Source organism: Lithobates pipiens, unplaced genomic scaffold (genome assembly GCF_037356315.1).
Source record: "Lithobates pipiens isolate NorthernLeopardFrog02 unplaced genomic scaffold, aLitPip1_a1.2 Scaffold_30, whole genome shotgun sequence".
Taxonomy (NCBI): Eukaryota; Metazoa; Chordata; class Amphibia; order Anura; family Ranidae; genus Lithobates; species Lithobates pipiens.
Genome location: NW_027507791.1, coordinates 101893948 through 101914620, shown reverse-complemented (window position 1 = coordinate 101914620; position 20673 = coordinate 101893948). Strand labels below are relative to the sequence as shown.

General features: G+C 44.2%; 1 protein-coding gene across 10 annotated transcripts in view; it reads right to left on the bottom strand.

Moving 5' to 3' along the window:
- The window catches only part of RALGAPA1 (Ral GTPase activating protein catalytic subunit alpha 1), a 368491-nt gene that overhangs the window by 149072 nt on the left and 198746 nt on the right, over positions 1-20673 (bottom strand). For all 10 annotated transcript variants that reach the window (XM_077464690.1, XM_077464691.1, XM_077464695.1 and 7 more), the window contains one exon: positions 15839-16022. In XM_077464690.1, the coding sequence (XP_077320816.1) occupies positions 15839-16022 (184 nt within the window). The remainder of the gene's footprint in view (positions 1-15838; positions 16023-20673) is intronic.

The window sequence follows — 20673 nt, the reverse complement described above, 5'->3', positions numbered from 1 at the left end:
TGTCCCCAGTCTCTGACCACCTCCTGTATAAAAATATTTTTTAAAAACAGTAATTTTCGGTATCGGTGCTGTTTCGGTATCGGTTTTCGGCCTAGTGTATTTTTCATTTTCGGCATCGGTTTCGGCACCAAAAAACCCATTCGGTGCATCCCTAGTTTTAATTGTCAAAAAATGAATAATAGCCTGTGCCTCTTACATATAATTAAAATTCGGATAGTGTTTTAATATAGGTTAATAAAATGCCCGTGACCATTAGGATCCCCACCATAGTGCTGAAGTACAACTTCTCACAAATGAAAAGGATAAGTAATCCATATGTCTCAATGGCCTCTAGTCACTAGGTAAATTCAGATATTAAATTCAGATTCAAGTTCTATAGACCCACAATCTGGAACAGTTCAAGTATAGTTGCATACATGAAATCCATGTATTTAAACTCTTGACAGTGATGTGCTGGGTATAAAATCAGTGCACCTCATGCAGTGGTGTCTCACACAATAGACGATAAGCATCCCTGGCCATCAACAAGTGTAACTCGCAGTGTATCAAACAACAAGTTCAGCAGCAGAGGAGCTGAAAGATAATGATCGGTCCATGGGTGGCTCGCTCTCATAGGGCAAGACACACAGCCCTTAAGTATGAACAATGTCATGTTCCAATCATTTTCAGCTAACAAAACACATGCATCCCGATGTTATAATCAATCATCACGGTAGGAACATCTTATTATTCAAAAACAAAAAAAGTAGGTCTAGAAGCAAGAACTTGGCATCTAATAACTTCTGTGCTCATTTTAAAAGATGCTTTTAAAGCCAGGAAATGAGGCTGCAGCCTAAACAAGTCTAAATCCCATGGATGAATTGAGACCCATATGGAGGATTCAATTTATTTGCTGATCCAAGAAATGAAATGATTTGTGTATGACATCCCGCTGACAAACCTTCAACTGGTGCCATGATTGCTAATAGAATTGCTGTTTTTACCATTAGGGGACCTGGCGTGACGCCCTCCTCTATTTTTTGGTGTGAAAAACCTGAATTATGGATATAAAAGTTTATTTTGGCACTCAATATTTTTGTAGGCATCACAGTGAGGGGAAAAACAGATTACACACTGAACAATGTTCAAACTAGTTACACTTTGAAAAAAAGTGCATTCTACAACTGGGGTAACTGTCTATCTGTATTGAAAAAAAAAAAAAAAAAAAGTTTTAAATATAGCAGACCAAATGACATAGCTTTCTGCTCATTTAAAAAGGCTCTGTCACCAAATTAAACTTTTGCAGGCAAAAGAACATAATCAAATACAGTAAAACCTTGGTTTGAGAGTGTTTTGGAAGAAAAGCAAAATTTTAAAATAAAGTTTGACTTGATATGCAAGTAGCGTCAGGTCACAACTGAGTATAAAACAGAACAGAGGTGCCTCTAAGTGTAGCAATATGGTTACATTTAGTGAAGGTACAACATTTTGCAACTCACATTGTTGATGATTAAAACAGGCACATCTAAGTATGCAGGCATCCGGGATAAAGCTGTCCACACAGACCGTCCTCCACACTACCATCAAAGTTATCCCTCGCTTTCAAATCGCTCTACTGCAGGGTAGTCTTCCTGGTCATGAGTGTCGACTGACAGCATTGAGAGCTGGCGGTTCAGAGGACGGCTTAAGTCGACAGTTTAACCTGGATGCCGGCATACTTAGATGTGAGTTGCTAAATGTTTTACCATCATTAAAATGTAACCATATTGCTACACTTGGAGGCATAAGTGGCTATAACAGGTCCTTTGAAACACAATTTAAAATGAAAAGGCTATGGAGGTGCGTTCCTAGCTGCTCCAATGTGTAACTGTTTTAAAAACCTGTCATGGATTACCTATTATTCCTGAACAACATGGCCTCCGGACATGGTTTTTCGTGTACCCAGTAGGTGATATCATTACAGGCTCACGCCTTCAGGTGACTGGAAACTGGCAAGTTTGAGGACAGGCCCCCCTATAAACCTACCTCACTTCGTGAGACCACAATGAAGGCATAAATTAGCTGGAACTGAGACCAGGAGATAGAGTATTAGAGGCCAAAGCTTCATTTGCATCTGTTATAAAAACTTTCAAAATTGCAGGGAAGGAAGAATTTTCCATAGTAAAAGAGTTAAAGTGGTGATTCACCAGGACAAGGAATTTCTAGTTTGGGGGGATAGAAGCATGGGTAGATCCAGGGAAAGGGTACTGCCTCAAAAAAGCCAACCAACAGACCGAGAACTTTCATGGAGAATTTCACAGTGGGAATTCTCTTGAACCTCAAAGATCCTTTCTTTCCTGGAAGAAAAACTTTTGTCTGAGAAGAAGTCCAGATACTCTAGGGCACATGGAAGGGTAGAGAGACAAGTTTTTTTTAAGCTGATCACCCAGCCAAAGGCTTGAAGCCTTTGAATTGCTCTTTGGACATTTGCTGAGAGTTGCAAGTGGATGCATCCTACAGTAAAAGGTCATCTAGACAAGCCTGTCACATGGAGTTCTGAGAAGGGCAGTCAAGGTGCTCAGATTTTTGTAAACACCCTTGGAGCAGAGGTCAGCTCAACTCAAAGTGTTCGTCTGCCACTGCAACGTGTAGGGTAAATGAGAACATGTAGATATGCATCTTGAATGTCCGCGGATGCCTTGTGTTCCCCTTTGTCTTATACTTGGAATGCATAGGAAATTATTGAGAGATTTTAAGTCCAGCACAGAATTAATACCTCCGTTAGGGTTTGCTACTGTGAACAGGTTTGAGTAGAATCCCTTAAACCTGTCTTGTGGACACAGCAGGCCCAATGGGGGTCTGGGCAGACATGTCTGAAGAGCTCCTGCCGTCCTGAAACACATCCATAATTCTTCTCCCCAGCAGCCCAGTCTCACTCTCTCCACAGAGCCCAAAGTCCCCCAAGCACTCGGTGAGCTGCCTGGGGCCGTTAGCCCGGTGCTCCTCTGTGATCCAGCCACCAGTCCGTGGCTTTAGCCTTATCACAGGGATCAGCAGCCATCCTGCTCCACCCAGCTGCAGAGACAACTATGTCTGCTGGCTCTCGTGCGCCCAGCTCTCTCCCCGCATGGACACCGGAGCTATCCAGCCTGCCATCCGCTGCCTACAGCCCTCCTGGTGCCGCTGCTGTATGCCAGCCTGAAGGGGTATTGAGGATCCAGCAAGTATGTCGCGGCCATCTTGCAGCCTCCCCGTACCTGATCCAGGCCCCCCGATTGACCACCAGAGCACTCTGGCCTGATGGACCACGGACCCCAACAGGGATTGTAGCAGGTATCTACCTCCATCTGTGGCACATATAGCGCCCAAGGCCCTGACCCTGGTGCCACGTGTGGTGGCCATCTTGCTCCATCCTGCTGCAGAGTTGCTTGAGCTCTCCCTAACCCCCTGTGCCTGAACCACTCCCTGCAAAGCCATCAAGGCTGCCCAGCCTGTTCGACTGACACCTGCAGCCCTCATCAAGAGAACTCCACTGCCTCCACAGCCACCTGAACAGCAGTTATCAGCACCAGTCCTGTGATTAGCAGCCATTCTAATACACCCCACCAACCTTTTTGGCCTCTCCGATTCCACTGTGTCTGACCCTTGCTTTATCAGGGAGCCAAAGCCCCCTGCTTCCCCACAATAATACTGCAGAGCATGTACATCTCACCCTGTGGTGGAGGAGACGAGCCGAGGCGAGGCCGGGATCCTAGCTCCAGAGTCGTGTGTAGCGACCATTCTGCCCCATACTAAACACAATACTTCCCAGCCTCTGATGGACGACTAAAGACATGGGCTGCTAAGCTCTGTGCACTCCCGACATTAACAAGCTGTGTTCCCGGTTACCTACAGCCGGAATCTCTATGTTATCTTCAAGCTTCTACCCTGCTGACCTGCAGCAGGGTACAATCCAGTGCTACCTACTCTGTACATCCTCGAAAGACTCACGCATTGGGAAAGACAAGCTGGCGACTAGTCGCACCCCGGGCAAGCCCTCCAACACCCGGCTACCACTCTGGTAACTACCCAGAATGATCATACGGCTTGTATAGAGGCCCTAGAATCTGCAACTACGGCACATCTCTCCCGTTTGCAACAGCACCAGCTCTGCATAGAAGACAGTGAAAAAAGGAGCCGCAGAAACAATATTAGGCTGCAAGGAGTCCCGGAGGCAATCTCAGGCACTGATCTAAAACCCACTGTCATCTCCATCCTCAACCAGGTCTTGGGCAGGGAAGTTACATCCTCTATTAAACTGGACAGAGTACATAGAGTGTGAGGCATGGGGGGATGACAACCCTTGCGATGTTCTATATCAGGTCCATTACTACACACTGAAGGAAGAGATTATGCCTAAGGCCTGGCGTTTAGGCCCTGTGGATTTCGATGGATCTACAATAAACCTCTATCTGGATCTCTCCCGCGACACATTATATATGAGACCCTATTGGATCTGATCCGTCACGCTGAGGCTACTTACATCTGGGGCTATCCTTTCAGTGTCAAAGTGACCTGAGATGACAATTACAAATTTGTTTTGGTCGGATCCCGATCAACTTTCTGCCTTCTTCATCTTCCTTGTACAAGACCCTATCAGCATTCCCAACTGGCTAGACCCTCCAGAGGACCGTCAAAGACTGCCGAGCATTCTCTCACAATGTCACAGATGCCCGATATCTGGATCCACTTATTCTTAGAACAAGGCATCCAATGTCGCCGGAAGACCGATTTGGCACCCCCACGTGAGCCCAACACTAGTTTATTTTCTTTCCGTTTATTGTATTACAGTGGGTTTGCATTTTTCCAATCTGCAATTTTTAGGCTGAACCTTGGCCAGGTTTTCCTTGGTACTGTTTATTTTATATGCCTCCTTCCTATTGACTCATGCTGATCATACCACTTAGTTCACAGGGACTGTATAGATGTATGCTGAGATTAGGGGCTCTTCTATTACCTCTACTAGGACCGAAGTACCTAACAGAGATATAGATAAGATACTAACAATACTGCTGTTCTATAGTAATGCTTGGGGGCTTCACTTGACTCCTGACTGTCTTGGCCACTTCCATATACTTTCCCACGCATTGGCTATACCAAGGGCGGAATTAATACTCTGAGCATAATTTCCTCTACAAACCTTCCCCAGTCATCTAATCCTCCGATACCTTCTGAGTCTCTTAATTGGCAAGCGACCTGGGCCAAATGAAGCCCACCATTAAATCCCTGGGGTAGTGCCTATAGCCAATGTGCCTTTCTGGTACCTTGGGCCGATGGCCCTGCTGACTGACTTGGAGCCCCCCGGACATTGCATTTTTGCCTGTCCTGGGGCTTTTTCGTCTCCTCTCAGTCCCGGGCCTAACTGACCTGGTACTATAGAACTAGTTGACTTCCTCAATGTCACCTCATATTTTTGAAATGCTTATAATGCACATTATTGCTCATAATGGTAGCTGACTGCACATGGGCATTCAGGCGTTTTTCCAACTGTGATGAAGGTATATGCTGTGTTCTTTTGTTACCTAAAACTTTAGGTAATGAGCATACGTTAGATGGGTGTGTTACATATATGTTATATGTGCCTGTTATGTTGTCAGGATCACAACTCAAACCTCCTGACTCCGACCCCTCTCCCTTTATAGGTTTGGCACGATTTGTGCCTAACACGTGATATATCACGGAGTGTCTCACTACTGCGCACACATTAGGTCTTTTTTTGAGACACCTTTCCCAGGTGTCCTCTCTGTCGAGTTTTCTTCCACCCCTCTTCCTTTTTCAACTGCCTCCCCTTGCTCACATTTCCCTCTTCTGTTTGTTCCGCGCCCCTCTCTCAGACTCTCAGGGAAGGTATGTCTTTGTGAAATTTTCACTGTGGGGCGTTAAATTTACGGTAGATAACATTTACCTACCAAATGTCAACCAAGTCCCAAACAGCTTTGCAGTATCTGAAGATTCGTGAAGGGTAAGCTGATCCTGGGTGGAGATTTTAATACCCCTCTGGAGCCACTAATGGACTCCTCCACCTCATGATCATGTATTTCATTCTCTAAATTGAGAGCTTTGAAACACACACTTTACGACTTGCATCTTGTAGATGTTTGGAGGGTACTTTACGTCAAGTCTCATGACTACACACACTTCTCAGGAACATCAGACCCTATAGTCACATTGCTCAGAAACTTGGACACTGAGCATAAGCATTATCCAACAATAGAAACACTTACAGAGGTTTCCAATGACCAATCTCAACTCAGGGGACTGTATGAGACCTCTGCATGTACATTTGCGGAAAAGTGCTCTTTCCACCAATATAAATTCCAAGACAAATGTGGCAGATTACTGGCATGCTCCCTACACCCAAAAGTGTCCTCTACTTTCATCTCCCATATCCAAGGAGCGCATGAAGAACCAATCTCCTCATCTTCTAAGATAGCGCAGGTGTTAAGGGATTTTTACCAATCCCTGTACAATATACCTGCGGCTCAGTCGCCAGGTTCCCCTCCTACTCCTGAGGAGGAAAAGTTATCTTATGTCATGGAAACTGCACTCCCCACTTTAGACGAGGAAGCCGTTAACGAACTTGAAACACCTCTTCCCGAAGATGAGGTTGCGAGAGCCAACTGGCAAGAGCACAGCGCCGGAAGGCTTTACTCCTAAATTTTAGAAACGATTTGCTCCCCTTCTTATTCCCTTCCTCACTAAAGTGTTCAACTCTCTGTAAGAGGGCTCGGGGTTCCATCCACAAACACTCAAAGCTCATATATCCCTTATCCCAAAACCGGAGAAGGACCTGACTTTATGCGCTAATTATAGGCCAATATCTCTGATAGGGGTTGATTTGAAGATCTTCGCTAAAGTGTTGGCCAACAGATTACAACTGATGTTGCCCAGTTTGATCGACTTAAATCAAGTGGGATTTGTGAGTGCCCATGAAGCAAGGGATAACACCCTGAAAAGCATTCTTTTAGCTGACGATGCCCGAACCCACGATATTCCTTTATGCCTTTTAACGGTCGATGCCGAGAAAGCAGACAAGCCAGGTGGAATGGCATTTCTTTTGAATGGCATTTCTTTTGAATGTCTTTGCAACAAATAGGATTGGGAGCTCACATGATCTAAAAAAAATGCCTCTCTACTCCTCTCCATCTGCTAGGATTAGATTAAATGGCTCTCCGTCACCAGCATTCTCCATCTATAACGGGGCATGACAAGGGTGCCCCTCTGTCCCCCCTCCAATATGTTCTCACTATGGAACATTTAGCTATTGCTCTACAAAACAATCCCTCTGTGCAAGTTATAACGGTCGGGCACACCCATACCAAACTTGCTCTATTCGATCTGCTCCTATTTGTGACACAACCACACTCGTCCCTGCCCTCAGTGCTGCAGGTATTCCAGAAATTTGGGGCAGTCAGTAATTTCAAAGTGAACTAGAGTAAGTCGGAAATCCTCAATATCTCTCTATCAAAGTCGGACCTACAAAGACACTCAACTGCCTTTTCTTTTAAAAGGGGTTCCACCTCCATCCGATACCTTGGTATTCAAATACCGGCAGATGCATCCCAGCTCTTTTTCAGGAATTTTGCTCACTTACTCCTTATAACCCAAGCTGATCTATGTATGTATGCATTCATGGCTTGGTAGGGTGAACACCTTGAAAATGGATATCCTCCCCCCAGTTTTTGTACCTATTCCAGACAATTCCTATGCACATGCATAATTCCTATTTCCAGAAATTGCACCAGCAGTTTTCTAATTCATTTGGAATGCAGCCCGTCCCAGAATTCTATATGGAACGTTATCTCTTCCAGAAGCTAGAGGTGGAGCTGGAGCCCCAGATGCTTCTCTGTACCACAAGCCAGAGATACTCATTCACATACTAGACTGGTTTCACAATTCTACGACTAAGCTCTGGGTTCACTTGGAAAGCCATATGAACCCAATGAACTCGCAGATCTTCCATGGACCATACTTGCACATTGTAGGGGGCCGTACCCCCTCTGTGACCTCACTGGTCAAACTATCCAAATTTGGAATCTTTCGGTGCCTATGACTCTTGTTTGGGACTCCGGCCTTCCCACGGCTGTACATGTAACTAGCTTTGGACCATGGCAAAAAGAAGATCATAGGAGGCTTGCCCAGGTTCTCCGAGCAGACCCCAATTTAGGGCCAGATGTCCCTACCGGATCGCTCTCATGTTACCCTATGCAGTGGCTCCAGAGACAGCAATTAACTTCCTACAGCCGAACCTTCCCATCCATATTAGATATATTAGTTGAACCAACAGGATTCAAAGATATGCTTCTCCAAGCCAACTCTCCAACACACGTGGTATCTCCGCTCTATTCCTTATTGCTAAATGTTCTTAACCCTGATCTCCCAACCTATTACGACACTCCATCTCCCTCATTGACTGGCTAAAATCTTTCATCCTGACGCACAAACTCTCTCTAGCCACTAAATCTCAAGAAAAAGGGTTTAAAGTGGTGACGAGATGGTATAGATGGCCTTTGACTATACATCATATCAATTCAACAAATCTTGATACCAGCTGGCGGTTGTCTAAGCTCCAGGGGTACCATGCTCCACGTTTTGTTGGATTGCCCTCCCATACAGAAATTCTGGCAACAGATCTTCCAATTATACTCCAAACTGATGGCGACATCTCTCTCTCCTACTCCTGAAGTTGCTCTATTAACCAATCTCCCGGGAACGTTAAAGTCCATTAAAAAAAGATGTATTGTGTCACTTTTTGGCTACAGCCAGACTAATGATTCCAAGGTACTGAAGATCGATTACTGTACCTTCCCTGGGGGAGTAATAGCATTCTAAAACATCTCACAGTGCCAGCGCCCCCAGCCCCCCCGTTTTACTTATCTCATCCCTCAAAAGTCCCGCGCTCGCCCCCGACTTCCTCTTCACCACTCAGCCTGGCCACTGATTGGCTGGAGTGGATGGATTGAAGGCAGCACAGCCATTGGCTCGTGCTGCTGTCAATCACATCCAATGACGCGGCACGCCGGGGGGCGGGGCCGTGTGATACAGCGAGCAGCTATAGCCGCCGGCTGTATCATGGGCGCATGCCCGCAGGTGCTTCTCACCATGCGAGGGAGCTCGCATGAACGTGAGAAGTACCTGCGGGAAGAAGCAGAGACAGCCGCCGAGGGACCCTAGAAGAGCAGGTTCGGGGCCACTCTGTGCAAAACGAGCTGCACAGTGGAAGTATAACATGTTTGTTATTTTAAGAAAAAAAACTAAAAACTTTACAATCCCTTTAAAGAGGTGAGGCAGTAGAGTTTTGAACTCTATCCTGTAATCTACATATGTAACTATGTAATCCCGACGCGTTTCTTTGGGGAATACCAACTCTTCAGGGGCAGATGCAATGGTGATCTATAAAGAAACATAACCATATGGTATAATATTGTAACTGAGTAATAGGAATAAATAATGTGTAAGGGACAGGATGGACATCCCTATAGATACTCATGCCAGCTGCATAGATGTGAACAGAGGATCAGAACCATTGAACAGGTCTGGCATGGGAGCTGAGGTAGAGACACATGGACAAGCAGGGAACACTGTAGATTCACCAGGGTAAATGTACTATTGTGGGTGATGGTAAGCCAAAGCTTCTGTGAATTGAGATCAGTGATATATATTGAATGTATTATATTGATAGAGTGTGAAAAAAGCCCATAACACCAGGTCAAATGAAGGGAAGAACTAAGCATAGATGAAAAAACAGATACTCAAAAACCACCAGGTGGGAAAAAAAAAAAAAAAGAAGATGTAGAAAAGAAGGAGAAGAAAATGATATCCTGAGTCAAATAGTGAAGGAACCGAAAAAAAGAGAAGAACAAAGTGCTGAAAGTATAGGTGAAACCTATGGTGATTTACCTTGTTGGTTCACAAGGAAATGGGGAACCAAAATCAACAAGTGAATGCTTGCATATGAGGTGTTGCCCCTGAAGAGTTGGTATACCCCAACGAAACACGTTGGGCTTACATAGATGCATGATGTCCATACAGATGATTTTGTGTCTCTTATTTTGTTTTACTCTAGACTTTTTAACATCATTCAGCCCTTCCAGTGGCCCACGTTGTGCAGGACTTGTTTTTACTTTAGGTTATGCCTATTACCATGGAGTCAATATTTATTTGCCGTTTTCAGCATACCCTGCGTGTATGCCATTCTGTAAATGCATTTTTGTGGTATTCAATATGTTATACATGATATCACATGGTATAATAAAATGTTCTTTGTTGGTATACATCTCTCACTCAAATTCCCCCCTTTTTTGTTGGAACCCATAAAAGCAAAACTGTTTTATATCCTACGTTTACTTTTTTTTATAGTGATTGACTCATTTAAAGTCCCACTGACCACTTTCCTTTTTCTTTGTCCAAAATTTGGGATGGAGGCCAATTACTTTTGGTGCCTTGGACCACATCATTCTTTATCACTTCATTGTGAAGATGGCTTTGGAGAGTGTTTGGTGGCCTTTGTGGACCAGGCCCTGTGGTTATAAAGGAAGGGCTGCACTTAGGTTTAAAGATTGAAGCCTGAGAAGAGCATGGAGGTACTCTGCATTTAACTTAACTGGGATCACCTGCGGAGAGTGGTTTTAGACATCAGCGATGTCTACCCTTTGCAGTGGCAGATGACAATACCACCCATGGTTAAGTGCCTCACCAAACAAATGTTTTTCTTGAAAAGGCATGCACGTGAGGCAACTCTTATAGGCAGTTTCTACTGTTCAAACTTTTAGCCAGGTAATTCTGCACATATGAATAGAGATGAGAGCCATTATGGATATTCGTCTCATGCTGTGATCCAGGGCATATACACAAAAAAAGAGCAGCAGATGGAAGATACTGTAATTGCTCTACAACTGCATGCTCTACAACTTGGTTATTCATTGTCTTGGTCCATTTATCTGCACTTTGACATACTGAAATTGCAGCCATGTCTGGCTGCAGGTCTGGGCCTGCCAGGGTAAAGAGAGCTTTTAAGAGCTTTTGTGTACAGAGGCAACAAGCTTTTCAAGCATATTGAAGCACCCTCAACAAAACAGTGACATAGTGGGGGAGAGAAATCTTTTGTAGTCTTCTCCAACACTACCTCTACGTCCTCTTAAATCCTGCTCCAATTCAGCATTATCTAGGACTGGCATATCAGGAGCTGACTCCTGTTGAGAAATAGGAGAAAAGGTGGGGCATTTTTGAGATGGACGCATTAAAGCCATAACCTGTTGTAGAAATTGTGATAGATGCAGAGAATGCTGCTTTTGTCAAATAGCACACCTACTGTATGCTGAAATATAATGAGACTCAGATGCTGTAGGCAGTGTAAAAAGTGGTTCCTGCTCCAGTGCAAGGGATGCATTATCACTCTGAGGCAGAGTTTGAGCAGGCCTTTGGTAGAATGAATGTGCGTCTGCTGTTGGCTCCTTTTCACCAGGTTTCTGCGATAGCTACAAGCAAGGGCGGTCACCTGTGGGGTACACATGAAGTAGAGTGTCCAAAATAGGTAAGAGGTAACCTGGGTGTAGACCATCTTGCAACAAACCTTTTTGGTGAAAGAATGGGAGAAGGCACCTCATTACCTTATAAGGGCTCCAGGCGAAATTGGAGTGATGCAACATCTCCAAAAGCTTGCCAGTGTCCAATCTGAAATTATGAGCCGATATTGGTATAGCCCATGGTCTATGAATAACCTACCTGTGTATTGTACTGTACAATATAGTTGTGTTATCCTACTGGCTGTTCAATATGATGAGGCTGTGTAAATCTTAGAATTTGACAGAATGAACACAAATCTTTTGGCAATCAAGACACCTTATACATACATAAATTTAGAGATATAAAGATGTATATTTATATTTAGACGTTTACCTAGAGTTGTGTGTTAAATGAATATACTACAGTGTTATACAGAAAGGCTATTGCTCCAAATGGATAATTCCATTCTGAAATCACTTGCGATGTTTGAATTTTATATAAAAGGAAATAATGTGATGAATTTCCGGGAATAGTGGAATGATTTTCCTTGAAACTACTCACTCATTGTACGCAAAGCACTAAAGTGCTTATGTGCACACAAGTAAAGTGGTCAATACATCTGAAGCATTGGGTAGGCCATGAAGAAAGTGAACACCAAAGTAACAAAGCAAATAAAATAAGGATTTTTTTTCTACAGCTTACCTGTAAAATCCTTTTCCTGGGTTACATTACAAGACACAGAGCAGCCAACTGTTATACGCCACCTATATGTGAATGGACACTGGCAAACCAAAAAAAAAAGACAGGAAGTCCTCCCCCCATATCCTACACAGGAAGTACCTCAGTTTTGTAGCAAGCAATAAACTTCCCAGACAAGACGGTAGGGATCTCTGTGCCCATGATGTACTCCAAGAAAATGATTTTACAGGTAAGCTGTAGAAAAAAAAACTAATTTCTTTATCGTACATCACAGGACACCGAGCAGCCGTAATACCTAACTGGGACGTCCGCAAGCAATGCTTTTTAAGGGGAGGGAACCCATTATAACCAAAGAAACACCATCATAACAACAGGCTCTATATTTCTGCCTGCAGTACACTGCATCTAAATGCAACATCCTCCTTTGTCCTAACATCCACTTGATAAAACCTAGTGAATGTATTTACCGAAGACCAAGTAGCAGCCTTGCAAATCTGAGCCATCAATGCTTTATGATGAGATTCCCATGAAGCACTCACTTTTCTGGTAGAGTGCGCCCTTACTGGAAAAGGCAGAGCCTTACCCTTTAAACCAAATGCCTGAACAATCACTTGGTGGATTCACTGAGAAATAGTTGACTTAGATGCTGCCTGTCCCATCTTGGGACCTTCTGGCAATATAAACAGAACATCAGTCTAACGCATCGACATTCTCAGATAGACTCTGATAGCCCGTTCTATGTCAAGAGAATGAAATCATCTCTCTTCTGCAGACTGTGTATTCGGAAAAAAGGAAGATAGAATAATATCCTGATTTAGATGAAAGCTGGACACTACCTTGAGCAAAAATTCTGGTTGTGGCTGCAAAAGTGCCCTATCCTGGTTCAAGATCAAATATGTTTCTTTACAGGACAGAGCTGCCAACTCTGACACCCTCCTGGCCAACGTCACTGCCACCAAGTAAACAAATTTTCTTGTCAAGAGGACTAAAGGAATCTGTCAGATAGGCTCAAAGGGCTGCCTCTGTAAAACCCCCAGTACTAAATTTCAATTCCAAGGGCACAGAGGCGGCCTGACGGGTGGAAGCACACAAATCCTCCCCTGTACAAACATTCGTACTAAGGAGTGAGAAGCAATAGGCCTCTGAAAAAAAGATTGCTAAGGCCGAGATTTGACCCTTAATTGTACTTAAGGCCAGATTCACATCCACCCCTTTTTGCAGAAAAGCCAAAACTCTCCCAGTGACATATCTATGGGGGTGCCACCTCCTGGCCTCACACAAGGCAATATAGGATCTCCAGACTCTACAGTAGATACTTCTGGAAACTGTCTTTCTAGCATTCAACATGGTAGACAATACTGACCCAGAAATGCCCCGGTCCTTTCAACAGCCAAACCATTAAACTTAGAGACCATAAAGCAGGGTGGAATACTGGACCCTGTGAGAGCAGATCCGGACAGACTAGAAGAACCCAGGGGTTTCCCACCGCCAGTCTTACAATCTGGGATTTATTTTTTATTTATTTTAGTTACTTATATAGCGTCATCAATTTACACAGTGCTTTACATATACATTGTACATTCACATCAGTCCCTATCCTCAAGGAGCTTACAATCTAAGGTCCCTAACTCACATTCATACATACTAGGGACAATTTAGACAGGATCCAATTAACCTACCAGCATGTCTTTGGAGTGTGGGAGGAAACCGGAGTACCCGGAGGAAACCCACGCAGGCACAAGGAGGACAGCTGGTCCCTGGTTGTGGACACAAAGCTGTCTAGTTTACTGTTGAACATGGACGCCAGCAGGTCTACATCTGGAACCCCCCCCATCGGCAGCAGATTGCGGGATTTAGGGACCACTCCCCTGGTAACATCTGCTGGCGACTCAGAAAGTTTACATTCCTCCTGGTCATTCACCGCTGCCACTTCTGCCCAGTCCTGTTCCAATGCAGGTGGGGGCTCAGGTGAAGGGGATCTATCCCGTTTCCTTCCCCCTTGGAAAACTGAAGCAACCATACCTGCTATTTTCCCCTCTAGCCCAGCTAAAGCAGATGCTAAGTTGTCCTTTGTAACGTAGGTTGAGGCAGAAGCATTAGCTGTTGCTACAATGCCTGAGAACTGTAATGGCGCAGACTGGCCAGTTGCCTCAGGTCTTTCAGGAGGAGTTAAACACAGCAGATATAAGGGTACCATCCTCCAATACCGATGGTGGTGCATTTGCACCCCTTCCTGCTGTGCCTCCCCCACTCATCTTCCAGGAAGACATGCCTGAGACAAAAAAAATGAGGGAAAGAAAACCCCACCTTTATGCACTTCAACCGCTCTGTAAAAAATACAGGTCCTGTGGTGCCTTGGTCCATCCACCCACAGTGATTCACATGCCCAGCTGACGCTGCTCTGTGTTCTCTCCAGCCTGCTTACAGAAGCCTAGGGCTGGAACAGCCCCTAATATGGCCACTTCCGCCCCTAATGCACATGCCCGGGGTGCACGCTTTACCACATGCATGCTTGTAGCGTCCTGTGCAGCTTTCACGCCCCTTTTACGTGCACGTCCCTCTTGCACATTCTTTCGCGACAATCAGACCACATTAACAGTGGCGGTAAAGGGCCACCGAAGGCACTGGTGTAAGAACTAGATGCAAAGGGGTGGGGGGAATCCTAAGAACCGCCCGCCCCGATAGGATCAACCTGGCTGGAAGCTCCACAGAGAAGCGCCGCCGTCTGCAACACCACTGTCCCCAGTGGACAGAAAAATTCTGACACCTGGTTCTACACAAAACACACACACAAAAAAAAAAGTAAGGGACTGAAAATACAGCTTACGGTTTAACAAGTGCAAAAAAGCTTTTAAAAACACTTACTAGTCCCACTGTAGGATTCTGCTAAAATGTTAGATTCCAATCTTCCCCCATCACGGCGGGTATCTGTCGCATGGACCTTCAAGGACCGCATCCCCTTGAATATGGGGCAACTCCCTTGGACCTGTAAAGCACCCTGACAGAACTCCTTTGGGATCTTTTTTAATACCAAGGATCCGGATCCCCAGGGTTCAGTGCCCAAAGGGTCACATTACAGGCAATACCCTGTCATTTTCTTGCGTAACAAGGTTCGGGTACCATCCATTTTAGTGTATCACCATCTGGATGGATCCGATTATATAGCCCTTTAAATCCTTCAGGATCTGTTCCAGGACCATCTTCTTAGCTAGCTCATTGAGGAGCTTCTCCAAACCGTGACCATCACCTTACAAGACACTGCCAAAAAAAACAGAGGTACTTCCTGTGTAGGAGGGGTTATATGGGTGAAGACATCCTGTCTTTTTTTGGGGTTTGCCAGTGTCCGTTCACCTATAGGTGGCGTATAACACAGTTAGCTATAATGGCTGCGCTGTGTCCCGTGATGTACAATAAAGAAAGCAACATTTTGCTTACACCTTGACTGTACGAAGACAAACTTCTGTTCACAGCAGAAAGTGAAGGCGAAGGAGGTGTTCGGTATGCACACAATCTGCCCCACTTTGATCCATATTTATTTTGATCCTCTTTCAATTAAGTAATTTCACTGGCATCCTGTGAATAAGCCTGTCATTTAAAGAGTACAATCTTCCACATACTACTTATACAGATGAAATACCTTCAGTTACGGGTTGCAGCTTGGTAGAGCGCTCAGAATCTGGAGAGTGGAGTGGTTCGGGCTCTTTCAGACATTCCAGCTGCAGAAAGGGGTCATAATCTTCAGATGCCAGATCTGAAAGGCTCATGGGAAAGTACCGTGGATTGCTAAAATGCTGGGAGCCATAGACACAGTCATGCAAGACCTGCAGAGTACAAATTATATCAAATAAATCGCAATTCTATTAGCACAAAAAAAAAACTTATTTCTAACATTTTAACTACATTTACTGCAAACTTTAACAAGATGCAATACAATCTTAATATGTAATTGTAATCTTCCCTGCTGCAGGCCACATCCATGGACATCATCGGTGCAAAACACAGTAAATATCCCCTAAACTGCGCCATTTAGGAGATATTTATAGTACCTATAGGCTTCTAATGGGACACACTATGGCAATACAGACAGTGCAAACAGGCCTGCTACCTTGCCCAGGGTCCTATTCTGCCTTGACAAATAAGTTCACTTGCCGAGCCTGGGAACCATCCAGCGCCCACATTGTCTTCCCATAGAGATAATTGATGGCAAGATGAGCACCGCTCATCTCTATGCCCTTGGAGGACCGGAGTGCTATCATGACATCACTTTCGGTTCTTGGGCCACGTAAACATTTTTTTCCCCTTAAAGCAAAAGATATTTTTTCTTATATTTTGCTTTTAGGTAAAGGAGAGCTTTTGGGGTCTTTTAGGCCATAAAAGGATCTGTCATGCTGTATTGTTATTGCAAGGGATGTTTACATTCCTTGAAATAGCAGTAAAAGGGATTTTTTTTTAAAGGTACGGTGTAAAAAAAAAAAGAAGTTATTAAGTGGCCCCGCATGCAGCAGTGAACACATACGTAGGTCACGCCCACATATGTAAATGGTGTTTGCACCACGTTAGGTATGGCCATGAACATCTGAGCAAGTGACCTTTGGAGATTTTTAAGCACAAGTTTAGCGCCATTTCATGTGCACATGCAATTTTAAAGTACGACATTAGGTATAAATTTTCTTTGTGTAACATCAGATTTCTTATACAAAAAAAAATTGGGGTATTTATTATTTTATTTTTAATTCATTAAAGTATTTTATTCCAAAAAAAGCGTCTAGAAAACCGCTGCAAAAACTGTGTGACATAAAAAATTAACTACTACCATTTTATTCTCAGGGTCTCTGCTAAAAAAATAATATATTTGGGGGTTCTAAGCAAATTTCTAGAAAAAATAAAGATTTTAACTTGTAATCAACAAACGTCAGAAAAAGGCTGGGTCCTTAAATGGTCAATCCATTTATGGTCTTGGGACCAAGAAGCCTCATTCTGTAACACATCTCAACTGACAACAATACAGCAAGTGTATGCAACTAGATATACTTTATCTGTTTTTGACAGTCTGCAGATAGAATGCTGGTGAAGGGAGAAAGCTAAGACACCTTTCACACAAAGCAGTTTTCAGGTGTTTTAGCATTAGAGAATGCACGTGAAAACTGCCTCCCATTCATTACAATGGGTGCTTTCACCCCTGGGCAGTGCACTTGTGAGATGTTAGGAAAAGTCCTGCAAGCAGCATCTTTGGGGTGGTTTGGGAGCGCTGTAAAATGTCCCTGCCCATTGCAATGAATTCGAAGCGCCGCAATGCACCTGAAGCGCTGCCACACAGGAATTTTTAGCCCCTTTTTGGGGGTTAAAAGTGCCCCACTAATGGCCGATAAAATGGCGCAAAAGCGCCGCTTAAACAGCGGTAACGCGCCGCTAAAATGAGCGGTGCTTTACCGCTAATGGCCAGTGCTTTTCAGTGTGAAAGCAACCTTAATGTGCTTTAACCACTTCCCACTCGGTCAATAGCAGATTGATGTCTGAGAAGTGGTTCAGTTATCCTGACTAGGCGTCATATGACATCCTTCAGTATAACATTGCGGTGAACGGTGGTGCAGTGTCAGTCTGTCTGATCACAATTTAAACACGTTAATCGGCTTTTTCTCACTCGCATCTTACAGACACGAGTAGAGGAGAGCCAATTGGCAGCTCTCCTGACAGGGGGGTATGCTCTGATTGTTTATCAGCACAGCCGCCCCCCCCCCCACCCCAGATGCCCACACTAGACCACCAGGGAAGCATGTGGATGGCCAGGTACATCCCCCATGGCCATCCACATGTAAAAAAAATATGCCCAAAATATGCCAACTGGCACCTCATATTTACATTACAAAACAGGGATACCCAGCAGTGCCACCCATCAGTGTCCATCAGTGCCCAAACATGCCACCTATCAGTGCCCCCCATGAGTGGCCAGTGCCCCCCATGAGTGCCCCCTATGAGTGCCCCCTGAGTGCCCCCTGAGTGCCCCCTATGAGTGCCACCTATGAGTGCCACGTGCCACCTATGAGTGCCCATCAGTGCCGCATGCCAGTGCCACCTAACAGTGCCCATCAGTGTCATCTATCAGTGCCACCTCATCGGTGCCCATCAGTGCAGCCATATCAGTGCCCATCATTGAAGAAGAAAACGTACTTATTTACAAACAATTTAACAGAAACAAAGAAAGCTTTTTTTATTTGTTACGCAAAAAATAAAAATCGCAGAGATGATTACATTTGGGTACAGTGTAGCATGACCGCGCAATTGTCATTTAAAAATTGACAGCACTGAAAGCTGAAAATTGGCCTTGGTAGGAAGGTGTACAAGTGCCTGGTATTGAAGTAGTTAAACATTCCCCTTGAATTGTAGATGACCTAGGCTAGCAATACAAAGAAGTGCAGCAGTTTAAAACATACACTTTACTAGATCTAAAATGTGCTCACAACTGCAAAAAAGGGGGCACAAATTAACAGAAAAATTATGATTATGTTTCCTGACCCTCAGATGATAAAATTAGTGCATGGGTCACAAAATCTAGAAAAATTGTATATATTAGTTATTAAATAAGTCACTGCTTGTATGTCGATGGGCATCTCACATGTGGCGCGATCACTGTTCACCACTGCGTATGAGAACGGGGTGACGGGGGAGCTTGAAATATAATTTTTTTTCATATTATTTATTTTTACAGTGTTTTTTTTTAATGTATCACTTTTATTGCTGTCAAAAAGAACGTAAATATCCATTTGACGGCAATAGCAATAACAGGTACTCTTTATGGAGAGATGGAGGTCTATTAGACCTCCCATCTCTCCTTTGGACTCCAATGCAGCCAGACAGACACAGATCAGTCTAATCAGCTGCTATGCGGCCAGCAAGCAAAGAGCAGGAAACGAAGTGACGAAATAGTAGATGCTTGCCGGTTCTGACATCACACAGTGAGAGCAACAGCGTCAGTTCCTCTCACTGTGGAGCTGGACATGGATGCCATTGGTTGCATCACTCCTGGGCTTCCCGATCACTCGAGAGAGTCTGGTAAATGGTGGCGGCGGGAGGGGGTTGGACTCCATTCCACCAGCTGTAAAAGTATTCCAGCGGCTGCCTAGCTGCCCGGGAATACTTTTACATGAAAAAGAATCGCCGGCTGTAAAAAAATGACACCAAGATCATGGCTGTAGCCTCAACCATGATTCCCGTACAACAGATTCCCTACCAGGACGTATATATACAGTGGCCGTTAGGGAGGTGGTTAAAGCCAATCAACACCTCAGTATTTGTTTTCTTTTGCTATCAGTAACATTAAAAATACATGAAGTCGAGGATCATGCCATTGGATCCAGGAGTGTGGATGTCATCCTTGTAATTAAAGATTTATTTGCAAAATAAGGCTTCAGTACTGTTGGCATTGGTTTGAATCCAGCTTATTTCAAAAATACACTAACTAAATGATATAGCGCTCTCATAAAAGGGTTTAAATAGTATTTAGCCTGAAGGTTAAAACACTTTGATTTCTCCACAGTACATGGATCCAGCAATCTCCTTTAATATCTGTCCCATAATCCAACGTGACAAAGTTTATGTCTCTAATGTCTAAGAGCTGTAATTTAAGGCAATCAAGTAGCACAGGGCAATCTGTCTCTCTGGCATTACTGAATATAGCTTCCGGTTTTCAATAAACCTTACAGTGGTTCTACAGACAGATATAATTATCTTCTCTAACACCAAATGCACTGGAGCCAAAGTGTAGGAGAAACCTCACACATGAAAATCAGGTACATGTCCATAAGGACAATCAAATTGCACTTATATTTCTCACCCACCCCAACCTCTGCCCCAGATGTGCATTTGCCTCCATTCCTTGGTCTGGCAGTCATAACGGCTCAGCATTAGTCACAATCCCCTTAGGGTTTGTTCACACATGTGTTGATTTTTGGGAACGAAGAAAAGCTTATTAATGCTCCTATAGGAATTATGAGGTTTGTGAAGTGCTGAGAATGCTTTAAGAATGTTCCATAAATGCTCATGGAAGTGTTGACTTGTTGCCAGAACCCTTTTTTCTTTTGCATGCGTCACAATAGTTGGGTTGTATAAATTCCAGGTAGTGTTCCACCTCTTCTACGAGTACCGATAAATTAATATCAGCCTTCATGACACTTGCTGACATTATCTCTTTCATGAACCGAAACTTGCTCATGAGGTCTTTTGCCGTCCCAAAAAGCTTTGCCACGGAGGCTGGGTTCGCACAAAAGCGTTGCGGGAACCAGCATGATTCCAGTGCCGATTCCCACATCACATGTTTCTTGCAGTCAGTTCACACTGTCCTATGTGACCCGCTGTGGGTGTCAATATAAAGTTAACCACTTCAGCCCCAGACCATTTTGCTGGCCAAAGACCAGACCACTTTTTGCGATTCGGCACTGCGTCGCTTTAACTGACAATTGCGCGGTCATGTATCGT